Source organism: Rhinolophus ferrumequinum, chromosome 4 (assembly GCF_004115265.2).
Source record: "Rhinolophus ferrumequinum isolate MPI-CBG mRhiFer1 chromosome 4, mRhiFer1_v1.p, whole genome shotgun sequence".
NCBI lineage: Eukaryota > Metazoa > Chordata > Mammalia > Chiroptera > Rhinolophidae > Rhinolophus > Rhinolophus ferrumequinum.
In genome coordinates this window covers 67024127-67041367 of record NC_046287.1, presented here as the reverse complement: position 1 = coordinate 67041367, position 17241 = coordinate 67024127, and the positions used below count along the sequence as shown (strand labels likewise).

The window sequence follows — 17241 nt, the reverse complement described above, 5'->3', positions numbered from 1 at the left end:
CGTAAGCTGTAGGAATAGAAACAGTTTCTTGCACTCTTGGGTGAACCCAATGTCAGAGATTCCTAAAGCTCTGCCTCCCTTTGCAAACTGACAATCCATTTCTGAGAACGCACTGTTCCAGTCTGGTGTTCAGAATCCTTCCGTTCAGTTGGCCTGTAGCAATGGCTCGCAGTGAGGACAGGGTCCCCACCAAACACGGATGCAACATGTGAAGAGCCTGGTGTTACACGTGGCAAAACTCAGGAGCTTCACCATTTTCCCTCGTGCTGGCCCTCTCTCCTGCGGTTCTGCCCAGACAAGTACGAACTTGACATTGCCCAGGCCAGTGGTAAAACAAGACCTTGGTCAATTTACAACTGCACCTGTCAAGAGCGTCACCTGTGCTTTTAACGAATAGTAAACTTCCTTCTTCTGGTTTTTCCACTTCTGTCCCCCACCACAGAGTGGCCTGCTGTTTCCTCTGTCCGTTTTCCTCCATCACAGCCTAAAACATAGTTCCAGACTGGTAGCTCTGAGAAAGGAGCACTTAGAAAATGGACCAGTCGTGATTTACTAAGTAAAACACTATTGATTCATGAACTCCTTCTTTCAGCAACTACACATATTGAATACCTACTAAGCACAAGGCTGTTTGAGGGACGTGGAACACATACCGCAGGTGACCAGTACAAGGACCCCTGTGTCTGTCAAGTGTCATCAGCTTTACACCCACAGTAACGAAATAAGCAGCTGTCTGGACATCTGTCCCTGTACGATTCTGATACCAATTCCAATGTTTTTTGTTTTTTTTTTTTTTTTAAATCACACACCACCAAGCACTTAACTCAATTCTGACACTATCTGCCTGAAGACAGCATCAGACCCCACAGGTTTAGAGCTCAGTCTTCCTGGCTGGCCCTCCGCCACACTTCAGATGCCAATCTAAGTCCAGCTGTCACCTGTGCTTCTGACCAACCAGCTCTAGATGGGAGGTTCCCAAGACCCTCTTCTTGGGTTCAATTTATTTCCTAGAGCATTTCACAGAGCTCAGAGAACATTTTACTTACTAGATTACCAGTTTATTATAAAAGGATATAATTCAGGAAGAGCCAAATGGAAGAGATGCATACGGCAAGGTAGGTGGAGCTTCCATGCTGAAAACACCACTCTGCCCGAATTTCCACATGCTCACCAATCCAGAAGCCTCAGAATTCCAACCTTTTTGGGTTTTAATGGAGGCTTCCTTACATAGGCACGATTAAGTCACTGGCCACTGACAATAGATTCAAACTTCAGCCCTTCTCCACTCCCCAGAGGTCAAGAGGGTGGGACGGAAATGCCAACCCTCAAATCAGAGGGCTGGTTCCCCTGCCAACCAGACCCCAAAGACACCTCATTAACATAAACTCAGGTGTGGTTGAAAATGGTTTATTATGAATGTCAAGACATGTTTTTCACTCTTATCACTTAGGAAATTCTAAGGCGTTTTGGAGCTCTGTGCCAGGAATGGGGACGAGGACCAAACATACTTCTTATTAAAAATCACAATATCACACCCTGGCACATAGTAAACGTTCCATATCCATGTCTTTACCTTCAGATTTCAGATTGCAGTAAAGGTTTGTCAGGAAGGCATCCAGCTTTAGAAAGACATAAAAAGTATAGCGTGTAAAGCAGAATCTAAAGTGAGAAAATGAACTGATACAAGAGGTATTAGCACAGGTTGGAACTAAAATTGTTTTGCTCAATACTTAGCTGAGCAGAACATTAGATTAACGTGGTGACCCTCCCAGTCCCAGAAAGCATCAAATTTAAAGAATTATTACTCTGGGGCATTCAGGGGTACCCAGAAATAGCTCTGCGATAAAACTCCGCTGGAGTGTCAGTTCTCTCCACCACCTGCTACCCACTGCAGTGAGATCTGGCCTCCTATCTCCTGCTCCCCCCACCCCTGAAAAGTATCTGGGAACCAATATTCTATTTACTATCTAATGTTGCAACACTCCAGTGAATAAATGGCTATTAATTATGACTGAATGGAATCCATTTAAAAATGCCAAAGTTTATTAGGATTTCCATAAAATGTCTTCAATTCCACGTGTCAAAATAAATAAATAAATAAATGGAGCCACTTTAAAAGGGAGCCAGAGCTGCCGTGCCAGAGCAACTGCCTTGCACGTCTTGGGCTTCACATCTCTGGAATGTTAAAACAGGGCAAAATAACCTTTGGACTGGGACTAAAGCAACCTTGTGCCCCAAAGAACTGGATGCAAAGATAACAAGAAAGCAGATATCGTGACCACTGGACTGAAAATTGAAAACATTGCTTAGAATTCACATCACTGTGTTACGTTAGCTGCACCAACAGAAATGCCCTCCTTCTATTGATGCAACTGTACCCCTTTCCGTTCCCATACTCATTGCCCTTGTCTCCTAATTGGAACACTATCTAGGCTTCTGCCTGAATCAGTGTGTCCCGAATTGCTACTTTTTGATAGATAAATGCTTGTTTGCCTCTCACTTTGAAAGGCCTTTTATTTTTAGGTTAACACACTCTAGCAACTTCTCTGTTGTTACTTGTTGAAAAATAATCTTTTACAAAGCAATAAGAACTCTGAGGGATTCAGAGGCCGCCTTTTTCTTTCTGGCCCTACAGATTTAGTAGATTCTGAGAGGCAGATGACAAAGCAATATTATACTAAGAATGTCCAAAACATTAAATAGTCAACAAGGTGAATCACAAGACAAATTTGAACAATAAGATTTGCCTGCTTCTACTAACTCCACCTTTTCTGATCACTCCTTTATTTAGCACTTATGCATACACATGTGCCCCATGTCATGAAACTCTAAACCTACGAAGCAAGTTAGAATAATTTTCCAGTTTTGAGGGATACCTGTCAGTACTAAACAAACTAATGGCAGAGACCCTTTAAACTCTGATCTCCTTTCAGTAAATGCACGTTAAAAATGCATGTTCAAACTTGGCACATGGTGCTAAGTAAAATAAGCCAAATAACAAATATTGCATAATTCTACTTGGATGAGGTATCTAAAATTGTCAAATTCATAGTCAAAGAATGGTGGCTGCCAGGGGCTGAGGGGAAGGGAAATGTGGAGTTACTAATCCACAGGTGCAAACTTTCGGTTGAGCAGGATAAATTCTAGAGATCTGCTGTACAACACTGTACAGACCTATAGTCAACAAAACTGTACTGGACGCTTTCGATTTTGTTAAGAGAGTAGATCGCATGTTAGTTGTTCTTACCATAAAAAAGAAAGCATGTTCAGCCTTGTGGGGATATTGACATAATACCATCAAAGTACACACTACCCTCTCCAACTTAGGTTCACACATTGCCCAGTAATTGTTTTCAGCCTTGATGAACACAAACAACTCACTATCTACTCAGCAGCCTGATTCTCAGGCCTCTTCAAATCCCCACTTCTCCTGCTGGCCTCTCCAACGGGTGCTGTTCAACACAGTCCATAGTGATAGTAACGATGAAGAAGGTTTTTGTTAGGTACAAACGTCCAGTTATAAAATAAGTAAGTCCTCGGGATGGAATGTACAGCACAAACTCTAGCAAATAATACTGCATTGCATATTTGAAAGTTGCTAAGAGAGTAGTCTTCAAAGTTCTCATCACAAGAAAAAAAAATTTGAAACTATGTCCGGTGATGGACGTTCACTCAATGTGAAGCGATCACACAGGCTGTGGGGCAAAGGGTGAGCAGTATGCCAGAAAATTTTTCCTCAAGCTGACTCTTCCCACCTCTGAGTTGGCAGAAAACTGAACCTCAGAGACAAAGTTCCCAGAAGACTCTAATTTATCCTAGCTTTGGGAAATCTTTGCATTTCTCCGTGTCTACATTTGATCGTGAAAGAAGTATTATATTTAGCTTTTTGGAGACTCCAAATTAAATTCAAAGATTATCTCATGTATTTTTCTGCCCTCAAAAATGACTTAATCACAGTAGACAACAAGCGACTGCTAATCTGTAATTGAATTATAAGGAAAAATAAATGATTTCTTTCAGTTTCCCATTTTTAATGTCTAACCTAATACCCTACTACAATTTTTTTTTCCTGATCCAGCAAAATATAGACTAATTTAAGAGTGGAATCATGTTATTGGAGCTCCACATGCTCTTGACCTAGTTTGTCCATTAGAAGTTTAGTAGCAGTTCTGGCCTGTTGCTTTTCTCATTTTGAACTGAAGGGGATCAGAAAATGCCACCCCTATGCTACTTTGGCATCAGATTATTTTGAGCTGAAGACAATTAAGAAACAGCAGACACAGGAGGAACTCTCTGCCTTCCCCCTTTCTGCCTAAAATCAGGGCATAAATTTTCTTTTGTGAAGGTGTCCCCCCGCCCTCTCCTGTACCAGGAGAAAAACTCTTATCAGTGGAGATGGAAAGACAGCACTGAGATGAATCTGCACAAAAAAACTTATTAAAGTAACCCTTATCTTCTGTCAGTCTCCCCCACATATTTTACCTTCGCACAATTTACCTAGCTCTAGAAGCCCAAACCCCCTTTCCTCTGTCTAGTCACTTCACAATTTATCACCCTTTGTTAAATTGGTATCAAGCTTCCGGGCTTAACTACTTCTTTGGTTTTTTTCACTTCTTTTCTGTAACATTCACATGTACATATGAAGAAATAAAGGTTTTCCCTTGTTAATCTACTGTCCATTTAATTCACAGGCTCCAGTTACTGAACGTAAGAGGGTACAGAAAAAGTCTATCATTGCCTCAGAACACGATTTGGGGCAAAGTCATCTCATTCCTGAGCTGCTTAACAGCTTAAAGTAATAAATCTTATCAAAGAAAAATGAATATTCAGATACAGCAACACATGTCACTCATCTTGAAGATACAGGTCTCCTTGGAAGGGGCCTACTCTATTGTATCACAGGAGGAAAACAAAAGTCTTCCTGACAAAGGGAGACGGAGGAGGCCCCAGAAAACAAGGCAAGCGGTCACATCACATAGACACCCTTGGAAAGCACTCTAGGCTGGTTACTTAAAAAGTATGAAATTAGGAAACTGAGAAATGAATGACTCTATGAGCAAATTTGTTGTCATATGACCCCTACAATTATGAAGGGTTCACCAGAATCATTCTAACGTTTCCATGGAGTGAAAGTCTTCACACAGCTCCTGCTTCCCATAAAGCCCCAGCACTGTGACTCATACACCAGAATCAGATGAAGCTCTTTAAAAACACATCATCTGAAAAAAACAAATAAATAAAAATAATAATAATTAATAAAATAAATAAAAATACATCAGCTGGGCTTCACTTCAAATCTACTAAATCAGGAGCTCTGGGGTGGAGAGCCACATGGCAGACCCTTAACCAAGTGTTTTTAGAGGAAATGATGTCTGGTTCCTAAGAAGCAGGAGTAAGAAACATTGTAGTTGAGAACAATGTTTCAAAACGTTCATCACCTCATGATTAATACACACAGTTACACCAAAGCCATTGTTCCTGATGGCAGGGCTACTAATTCCACATGCTATATTACGCTTGGTTTGTTTCCAACCATATTTTAGCTGACACTCAGTTTGCTTCTCGGTAAAGTGAGGGTCCTGGACAAAAACCCTATAAGAATCGTGTGAGTCCAATCCTTAATGAAATGAAAACAGGGGTCATGTAGTGTTTTATAAAGCTGAAAGTATTCAATTTAAAGGACTGACTTTTACTTGAAATTAATAGGCTTCCTTATTTTAAAAAATGTTCTTGATAAAAATGATAGTGATACAGACCCCAAATAGCCACAGCAACTTTGAGAAAGAAGAACAAAGCTGGAGGTATCACGCTACCTGATATCAAACTATATTACAAGGCCATAGTAATCAAAACAGCATGGTACTGGCATAAAAACAGACACATAGATCAATGGAACAGAATAGAGAGCCCAGACATAAATCCACGCCTATATGGTCATTTAATCTATGACAAAGCAAGAATATACACGGGGGTAAAGACAGACTATTCAATAAATGGTACTGAGAAAATTGGACAGATACATGCAAAAAAAAATGAAACTGGACTACCATCTTCCTCTATATACAAAAATAAACTTAAATTGGATTAAAAACTTAAATGGAAGACCTAAACCCATAAAACTCCTGGAAGAAAACACAGGCAGTAAACTTAGACATTATCCTTAGTAATATTTTACTGTTAAATCTCTTTGGGCAAGAGAAACAAAATAAAAAAATAAACAAATAGGACTACATCAAACTAAGGAAAGGAAACCATTAGCAAAACAAAAAGACATCCTACTGAATGGGCGAAGATATTTGCCAATGAAACATTTGATAAGGGGTTAATATCCAAAATTTATAAAGAACTCATACAACTGAACACCAAAAAACCAAACAACCCAATTAAAAAATGGGCAGAGGACCTGAATAGACATTTCTCCAAAGAGGACATACAGATGGCCAATAGACATGAAAAGATGCTCAACATCACTAATAATTAGAGAAATGCAAATAAAAACCACAATGAAATATCACCTCACACCTGTCACAATGGCTATCATCAATAAATCAACAAACAAGTGTTGGCAAGGATATGGAGAAAAGGGAACCGTCATGCACTGTGGGTGGGATTGCAGATTGGTGCAGCCACCATGGAAAACAGTATGGAGGCTCCTCAAAAAATTAAAAATAGAACTACCTTATGACCCAACAATTACACTCCTGGGTATTTATAAAAAAAAAAAATCCAAAACACTAATTCCAAAAAGATAAAGATATATGCACCCTTATGTTCACTAAAGCACTACCTACAATAGCCAAGGTATGGAAACAACTGAAATGCCCATCAACAGATGATTGGATAAAGAGGTGGTACGTATATACAATGGAGTAATACTGTCATAAAAAAAAAAAATGAAACCTTACCATTTGCAACAATTTGAATGGATCTAAAGGGTATTGTGCTAAGTGAAATAAGTCAGACTGAGAAAGACAATTACCATATGATCTGTATATGTGGAATCTAAAGAACATAATAAATGAACAAACAAAACAGAAACAGACCCACAGGTTCAGAGAATAAACTGATGGTTACTAGATGGGAGGAGGGCTAGGAGGCTAGGTCGGAAATGTGAAGGGATTAAGAAGTACAAATTGGTAGTCACAAAAGAGCCACAGGAATGTCAAGTACAGTATGGGGAATATAGCTAATAATATTGTAAAAACTATGCATAATATTAGATGGGTACTAAACTTACCGAGGGGATTACTTCATAAATTTTATAAATGTCTAACCACTATGCATACACCTGGAACTAATGTAAAATAATATTGAATGTCACTATAATTTAAAAAAATAGTCACAGGGATATATAGTACAGGGATATATAGTATAGCATAGGGAATACAGTCAATTATATTCCAGTAACTATGTACAATGTCAGATGGGTAATAGACTTATTGGAGTTATTACTTTGTGAGGGATATGTCTAATCACTGTTATTTTGTACACCTGAAATTAAAAAAAATAAGTTTCTTTATTAGAGTGACAGTATAAATATATTTAAGATGCTGTAATGGAAAAACGAGATTGCATTTCTGTGGAGGCTAGTGGCAATCTTTCCAATTTAGTCCAGAGCTCTCTGGACTCAAATAAATTGTTCTGTATATGACATAAAAACCAAAATATTTTAAAAAATAAAAAGCAAAAAAATTAATAGCAATACATAATGATTTTTAAATGGCAATTACTCAAAAAATTTAAGTCAATGGGGGTGGCCGGTTAGCTCAGTTGGTTAGAGCCTGGTGCTAATAATACCAAGGTTGCTGGTTCGATCCCCACATGGGCCACTGTGAGCTACACCCTCCTTAAAAAATTTAAGTCAGCAAGTTTATGTTAGTGCTTCCATAAATAAATAAATAAATAAATAAATAACAACTAAAGGCAGACTGGATCAGTAGAACTCCAAAATCATTTCCAGCTCTATCACTCCATTAATCTAAATTTTCATGGAGGAAGGCTTAAAATAACAAAAAGTTATATATATTTTTTATTTGTTACAAAACCACTGCATGGAAAACCTATAAACTACAATGTTTACTAACAAGGTATTTCATTTAGGAAAACATTGTTTGGAGAGTCAATATTAAAGAAACTGATATTTGACTTCCCCAAGGGACATCTCTCAATAGTACTGTTACCACACAACCACTTTTATTGTGTTACTCTCCTGCTCAAAACCCTTCCACAGTTCCCTGTATTTCCAGAAATTATTTATTTTTTTTTACCATAACCTACCCAGCAGCTACCCACTTTCTATTAGAGACACCATCTGCTCCAGTCAAATTTGATTACACAACATACACTGCCTCTATGCCTTCGCCCTGGGCCTACTCTCTCAAAAAGTGATATTCATCCATTCAAGTTCAGAAAGATACTAGCTCCTTCAGGAAACTATCCCATGGTGCCCAGGCCGAAGTGATAATTATAACTTTTCTCTCAACTACTGTAATTTGTTATTGCTGCAGCAATTAATACAGACCATCTCACTTTGGAGTTAATTGTCTACACTTTGCTCCCCTATTATTTTATAAATTCATTGAGGGAAGGGACCTTTGTCTTACAAATGCTTGTATCTACCCTTTTCTCTCAGCCAGCCCCAATTCAAACACTTTGCAGTTAGAATACAAGAAAAAAGACATAAACAATTGAAATGGTGTGCTTCAGAAAGCTACCCGCTTGGAAATCACTGCACATCAGAAATGTATTCTTTGCACAGTGGCAGACGGTTACCAGACTTAGTGTAGTGATCACATCATAATATATATTAATGTCGAATCACTATGCTGTACACCTGAAACTAATATAATATTGTACGCCAACTATATTTTAATAGAAAAAAAATTTTAACTTTATTATTAACTATGGATAGCCCAGATAACTCGAATCTGAACAAATCTAAATTCATGTCTTACCAACTGGTTATAGCTTCTCTCACACACAGTGTATATCAACACCCTTCCTGTACAAACGCCAATTTGAGAAGTTATAAAAGAGCTCTTTTGCAAATGGAATGTCATGGAAATGTTAAATAGGGGATTTCGCCAAGATATCAATGCTTACAGGAAAATAAAAGTTCCTGCAACAGAATGAGATAAGCAAGGCTGGCGTTCTGGCTGGCTGTCCTAAGCTATCCTTTGCTCATTTTCAGTAGTTAATCTCTTAGTATATTCACATTCCTAACAAGAACTTAAAAACCGGGTCAGCCCCTTCTTGATTACTACCAGTAGAACCAGACAATGACGACGAAAGCCATAAGCTTACTGTGACATAAATGGAGAAGGCGGAAAACAGAGAAAAGTAATGTGGTACAAAGATGAGCAGTTATCAAGCGCTCTCACCAGGTGTCCAGGGGACCTCTTAGTGGCACCCTCAATCTGCTTTCTGCAGAGACAAGACTTCTCCTAATTGAGTCTGCCTGGGCTAAGGTGTCAAGGTGCAAGTTGATAATTAACAGGATTTTTTTTTTCCTTTTCTCAATCCCACTTGCATTTTGATCTTGAAAAATGAGCCCTGAACAATGGAGTCAGCCCTGGCAGAGCTATCAATTTCCAGTTTCCTTCATTTCACATATGGAAATTGAGGAAGGCATTTTGTCAAGGTGATAAGAGGAGCACAAACCCATGAACCCATCCCTGCCCTTAAGGAGTTCCCAATTTAGTATAACTTAAACATCAGTTTCCAGAGGAATTTAGAGAACCCATCCCAATCCCAGGTTACTCTTGGATACAGCGTTTTAATATTAACAGCTAGTACCTCACCCAGGTCTTGTGATAGGAGAGGCCACACCAATAACTTGGGAACAAATTTTTTTAAAAATAATGAATAGTTTCTCAATCGCAGGATTTACAACACTCTTTTTAAAAGTAGTTTTAAAATACCCCCAAACTAGAAAAAAACAAACAAACAAAAAAAAACAAAACAAAAGGTGAGAATTCATTTAATAATATATCCTACATCAAAGTAACCTGTAATCAGCGCTTTTCAATCTTGGCTGCAATTCCGAATCACTTATGGAGCTTCTAAAAATCCCAACCGCCAGGCTGTACCTCAGACCAATGACATCAGAAGCCACAGGAGCAGAACACAGGCAGCAGAATTTTTTCAACTCTTCAGGTGATTCGATGTGTAGCCAACGGTGAGAACCACTGCTGTAAATCATTCTGCCCTTGAAATGGAAGCGAGACGACTAGGATCCGCATCGCTCAAGGACATATTCCCTATTCTGCCCACTTACACACAGGCCAGCTGCAATTTTTCCAGATGCATTTTTGTTTCATGGCTCTGGTGATAAACTCAGGCGTGGAACACAATACAACACTTTGAGGAGTGAGGATGCAGGAAAGTTATGTTAATTTTAACCACCTACGCTATCGCTAATTTTGCATCTGGGCTGGAACAGACGCAGATTGAGCTTTGGGGACCGCAGGGAAGCCCCTTTATATTTCTTTCATCTAAATCTGCTGGGATCCTGACATCAGAAGCAGGAGGGAAAGCGGATAGCGCAGCGCTGGGGGCCCGTGGTCTGGGCCGGAGGGACGGGTAATACTAGGAAAGAGTACAGGCTTCCAGGAGCGGCAAAGAGAAAGTGGGGCTGCGGGTCGCAGCGCTGCCGAGACCCCGGCGCTACCCGGGAGGGACCCGGTACTTACGCAAGTGCCGCCAAGCTTGTGGCTCTCCACCACCGCGACCCTGGCGCCCAACTCCGCAGCCCGGCGCGCGCTGGCTAGCCCGCCGGAGCCGCCCCCGATCACCAGGTAGTCGTAAGACGCCACGGCGCCGTCGGCGGGCGACAGGCCCTGCGGCTGCAACTCCTGCCTTAACGCCATGGCGAGGACGCGGGCGGGCAGAGGCTGGGGCAACGGGAAGCCGAGGAAGGCGCGCGCCGCCCGCCGCCAGCTGGGCCACGCGCTCGCGCTCGGGGCCCGGGTCAGCAGGGCCATGCACGCGGAAGTGCGCGGAGCGGGGCGGCCCCGGGGCGGTCCCCTGGGAAGGAAGGGGCGCCAGCCCCGGGCAAACGCTGCCTCACGGTGACTAAGCACCCGACCTGGGCGCGCGGCGAAGGGGTGCAGGGCGGGGTATGGGGCTCTGGGCCGCTGCTCCGCGGGACCCGCCCCAGTCCGTTCACCTGCGCGCGAGCAGCCGGCCCAGTCCAAAGTGAGAAGCTTGAGGAGGGTGGTCTCCACGCCTCCGTATTCACCCCAGCGCCAGGGTCTCCGCACCCGAATGGCATCAACCAGATGTAGGTTTCTGAAGGCCCGTGGGGCAAGGATGAAGGCCCTCTTTTATTTCAGCCAGCCTTTCCCGCTCGTGCACCTTGAGATTTGCCAGTGGCGCCAACTTCTAGAGGAAGGGAGCGTTTCTTTCCATTATTTTGGAGGTTAATGCTTGTCTGTCGTGTATAGCGCAACACAGGCAGTAAGAGAACTAGAAGGGACAGCGAAGGGTTAAGAAAGAAACATAAGTCAAGAAAGTTATGAAACAAGGGGCCAAGGGTCTCTCAGTCTCAAAGGACTGAGAGCCCTGAATCGGGCCACCCTGTGGCTTTTATTGATGTACACATAAGGAAGTAGCATTGTTTTCTCCACGGGCTGTGAGTCTCATACTTCATACCAGAAAACTGATTCAAACCAATCACCCTTGCCTGAAAACAGCCGGAATCGGAAGTCCCATGATGTCTTAACAATTATGGTATGTGCCTCCCCAGGAACAAATCCTTTATGCTGAAATTTATTAATAAGAATGGAAGGAGAACTGATGTTATCACATCATTGACTCACTTCCCAAGCAGGTTGTGGGAAGGAATGTAGCCACACAAGCAGAAGCTCTTCTTAGCTGGTGGAAGTTGGGGGCGGTGCCCACCTCAATCAACCCCTTGATTTCTTCTGGTGGTCCCCACACGGTTCCGCCTGGCTTGGGTTGTTCCTCCCGTGAGGAATCTTACCCTTCATTGGCTGACCAACCATCTTTTGGGGGCCAAACAGAGAGACATGAGGTGTAAGCACAAAGGTGAAGCAAAGTCCCTGAAAGGAATAGTCTCACAGACTCTTCTTTCTTTAGGGATAGGCACAAGGGACAGATGGGTAGGCTGCTGCCTGACAACACTTCTCAAAGTTTGATCTGCATAACACCTGGAGTGCTGATTCCTGGGCCCTAACCCAGATCAACTAAGGAACCTCTAGGGGGCTGGACCCCAGCAATCTACACTTTAACAGACTCCCCAGTCTTCAAGTGAATCCTAGGCACATTTAGTGTGGATAATGTTGGAATAACGAGTTTCGTGATTGTCAGGACCCAGGGCAAGCTGCCCCAAAATAATCCACAATGACATGTTGATTATTTCGAATTAAAATCACCTGAGAAGCCAGAAGTTCTCTGACTCTCCTATGTCCCCCTAAAAGCAGGAATAGGTGCCCTCAATGGCTCCCGAAGGGTTGAGAAACAAACTTATCTCAAGTTATAAAATTCAAAGTATAAACAAACCCTGTAATGCCTTTACTACTTAAGCCCAAACTTTTAGATTCATCACAAATACCTAAACCTACTAACTTTCTTTGTACTGTCAATTTCTCACAAATTTGTTTTTGTCTAAAAAGCATAAAAAATCGCCTAGTTCAATCATTTCTTTGAGCCTCATTTTATGATCTATGCCTCATATTGTCATTCTCCTGTGTGCGAGTATTAAATTGCTTTTTCCTCCTGTTAATCTAGTCTTGTGTCAGTTTTATTATTTTATAATTAGTACAGCCAGAATAACGAAAGGAGAGTAGAGGGGGGGAATTCTCCCACTCCCCAACATGATCCACAAATGAAGCATAAAGATAGGACAGAGATGAAAACAAAAAAGCATTTCCCTCCCTAGCTGTGGAGACAGGGGCTGTCATTTTACAGTATCTGGAACTACCAAGTGGACAGCAAAGTAGTAAGTGGGTTTTGACTGGGTGTAGTGATAGGCCACCGTCATGCCCATCTCCCACAAGCCGAGAGCTCTGTAAGCAGTGAAGGTCTGGTCATAGACAATGGGCCCAGCACACTGAAGGGGACTGGGAATCAACTACACTCCAATTAGAATGGTATCCATTTCTTTTTTTAGGCTTTTGGGGTTTTTTTTCCTGATCAAAAAGTAATACAGGGGAATTTGGGAAAGTTCTTCCTTCAGTAGAATGCAATGTAATAAATGAAGAAAGGACAACAGAATTAGAAAAATCACCATTTTGCAACTATCATAGTGATATGTGTCATTAACTATAGTGAATGTTAAAACCAACCACTGGGTGAAAGTTTAATGGGGAAAAGGTTATTTTCACAGTCTCAAAATATGTCCCCACAGATTGCTTATTAATCACAAATGGTAACTTGACAGTGGGCCAAAATACCATCTTATCCAAGTGATCAAAGTTAAACAAAGCCAGCAATAAGACAGTTGTCACTGTGTGCCTGACGATGTGATACAGTAAGTGCACAGCTTCACTTATGTAGTATTCCTGCTAAAAATCCCTAACTTGAATCTAATCAGGTGGTAACACTCAGAAAAACCAAAATTGAGGGAAATTTTACAAACAGCCTGTACTCTTTAAAAACTATCATATGTCTTAAAAACAAAGCAAGGCTGAGGACCTATCTTCAACCTGAGATAAAGATTGAAGAAACATGAGAACTAAAAGTAAGGCTTTATCCTGTATGGGATTCTGGATTGGGGAACATTCACAATAAAGCACAATTGGTGAAATTTGAATATAGCCTATGTAATACATATTACTACTACTACATCAATGTGAAATTTCCTGAGTTTGATCACTGTATTGTGGTTATGAGAGAATATCTTTGTTCTTAAGAGATATTTACTGAAGTATTTGGAAGGAAAGAGTCTGAGTCAGAGAAACTTAGATTCATGTCACACCACAGGCATTGTCATAGTTACTTAACCTGAGTGTAAGTTTTTTCATCTGTGAAATGGGGAGGCCGGCAAAAAGGAAATACGTATGTCAAACAAAGAGAAGTGAACGGACAGAAACTGGAAACAGTAAGTAGAGCAGTGCAAATTGTCTAGACCATAAGCAGCTTGAAGGGGGTAACAGGAGATGGATGGAGTCCTGGAAAGCCTTAGTTGTAACCTAAGGTATTTACGCATTACTCGACAGGCAAAAAAGAGTTGCTGGATACAGACGCACATATATATAAATAAACTTGTAAGTCAAATACCAAACAAAAACAAACAAAAAAACCAGTCACTGGAGATTTTTCAGAGGTGTGTTTCCCTGGAAATATATGAAATGAACTGGAGAGGATGAAACTGGCAGTATAGGAAGCAAAATTAATAGGTAGCAGTATTGAGAACAGACAGGAAGGAACAGACATAAAGAAGTGAAATTGACAAGGTGGGGAAGGGTACAAGAGTCAAAGATGACAAGTCTTGGAACTAGGAGAAAAATTATTCCATAAAGCAAATATAAAGAAGAGGAAAAGAGATAAAGGTCTATGTCTCTGGCAGTTTCAAAGGAGAAAGGAATTTTTAATCACCTAGTTACATTATCCCATGCAATACTTTGAAACCAAAGGTTCATAAGGTATTATTTGGGACTAAATTACTTTATTTTCATTTAAGTGTTTTTCCTTTTTGCTTCTGACTTAGACAAGGAGGGGAACGGTAGCTATGCATATCCCAAGCACTTAAAGACTTCTGACTATATCTAAACTTTCTCTTCTTCAACCAAAGAAATGTCAACTAAAGTAATATTTTAATGCAGTTAATAAGAGGTAGTTTCAGGATGATATTAAATGCTGAGAATGAAAATCAACTGAGTTATTGTTCAAGTGTGGCAGTCTTAGGACATCATTATAAAGCAGCATGATTTGTGAGAAACAGCAAAGCCCGAATTATTTCACCTTTTATTAACTTCATCATTAAGAATATTCTTTTGAACACTAGACAAATTTAGGTGATTTCCACCGACACTGTGAAAAGTTTGTCAAAATAAAAAACAAATAATTAATATAGATTGAACTACGTACGCATTGTGCTTATGAGCTTTATTAGGCACAATGCTCAGAGCTTTACGTGTTATTTCCTCCTCAACCCAAAAAATAAATATTATTATCTCCATTTTATAGACAAGAAGACTGAGGTTCAGAGGGTAAATAACTTGTACCAAATTACATAGCTGGTGAATGGCAGAGCAGGGGTTCAAATCCCGGAGGCATAAATCTAAGCCTATTCTCTTAACCATTACTGGAGAGAAACCATCACAGATGGTGTCCTATGGTGAAAATACAAGATCCAAGATTTTTTTTTAATGATATTTTTTTGTAGGAGAATGTTGAATATCATTTTTTTAAAAAATATATAGACTCTGCATTTCTTAATATAATTTGTAGGAAATTTATTCATGACTCATAAGTGACTTATTTATGTGACAACTTTGTGTTATTTGCGGTTACACATCAAGAGCTACTATGTTAGAAGGTGATAATGGTACAGTGGATTCCCTTTATACGTGTGAGATTCATTCCAAGACCCTCAGTGGATTCCGGAAATAATGGATAGTACTGAACCTTATATAGACTGTATTTTTTCCTATGCGTACATACCTATGATAAAGTTTAATTTATAAATTAGGCACAAGAGATATATATTCTTGTATGCATAGATAAATTGGTCTTCAAAATTTAAAAAAAAAAATTCTCATTAAAAAATCATCAAGAAAATCAGTAAGCTACAGAGTGGGAGAAATTTTCACAAAATTTTTATCTGACTGGTATCGAGGCTATATAAAAAACTCCTGCAATTGATTAATACAAAAGAGAAACAACACAGTTAAAAAGATTTGAATAGACATTTCAAAATGGAAGATAAGTAAATGGCCAAGAAGCACAGGAAAAAAGTCATCAATATCATTAGTCACCAGGGAAACAAAGCTCCTATGAAAAATAACTAACTGCACATTCACCAGAATGGCTAAAATAAAATATAGTGACAAATACCAAATGTAAACAAGGATATGGAGACCGCATCACTCAGACATTGTTGATGAGAAGATGATACAGTCACTTTGAAAAATATGGCTTTTTCTTACAAAACTAAACATGTGTTTACCATATGACCCAATAATTGCACTCTTAGTCATTTACCCCACAGAAATGAAAACATAAGTTCACCTAAGAACTTGCAAATAAATGGTCATAGCAAGTGAGAGGTAGCAGAGTTTGCCACTCCGAAGTGTAGATTTTTTTGGAGATATTACTTTAAGCTAGTTATTTTTAGGAAAACAGAAGACTCAGGAAGAACCTTTGACCTTACCCCTAACTGCTGTGAACAGAAAAGGGGCTCTGTAACAAATCTGACACGTTCAGTGACAGAAAAGTAACCTCAAGGGGTGATCTGATCATAAATTCCTAACTGGGCAGGTCATGGTGGGTAGTCCCGCCCCAGGCCTGTAACTTTTTTAGTAAGAGGTTTACCTTTAAGTGTGAGTCTAGGTTAACACATCTTTGAAATGCCAGAGTAATACTTTTTCATACCTCTTGGAGGCGTAACTACCCTCAAGGGAGCACAGAATCTTGTCAACTATCCTGAAATCCAGTCATAGTGATTTCCCTGTCTAAATTTCTCCCCCTTTCAATCTTCCTTGTTGCCTCATTAATTCCGAACGTATAAAAAAGAACTGTCATTCTCCAGAGCAAGTTTGAGATCTTGCTTCCTGGCATGTTGTCAGTTTGGCTCAAATAAACTCATAAAAATTCTCTACAGGTTTGCCGGTTCTTATGTGGACACTATTATACCATGTACGATGTTCAATCTCAATGAGATCTCCACACCGAAAACGCCACCTTAAAGTACTCCAACCTAGACTCCACAAACCCTATGAAAATCACCCTGGATCTCTCCTTTGAGATACTACTAAAATTATGTCAAAATAGCGTTCTCCCTTGATATAGTGAGACACTTGGTTTTATTTGAACAGGTCATTCTGGTGGTCTTTGGTGAGGAGGGGGAGGGAATTAGCCATAGACAACTGCAGTGAAGACACTTCACAATCAACAAAGTTTGGGAAATGCATAAGACCCCAAGCAACGTTGGAACACTTGGGAGCCTACACTCTATTGTCCTGACAGACATCAACAGATTAAATTAAGAATATAGGAAGCCACGGGGCATGGCTAGTTAGCTCAGTCGGTTAGAGTGTGGTGCCAATAACACCAAGG

General features: G+C 40.3%; 1 protein-coding gene across 1 annotated transcript in view; it reads right to left on the bottom strand.

Annotated features, from left to right (window-relative positions):
- The window catches only part of GSR (glutathione-disulfide reductase), a 42979-nt gene extending 31889 nt beyond the window's left edge, over nucleotides 1-11090 (bottom strand). Inside the window, exon 1 of the mRNA XM_033104659.1 lies at nucleotides 10692-11090. Coding sequence (XP_032960550.1) covers nucleotides 10692-10982 — 291 coding nt within the window. The 5' untranslated portion in view covers nucleotides 10983-11090. The remainder of the gene's footprint in view (nucleotides 1-10691) is intronic.
- Nucleotides 11091-17241: the final 6151 nt, after the last annotated feature.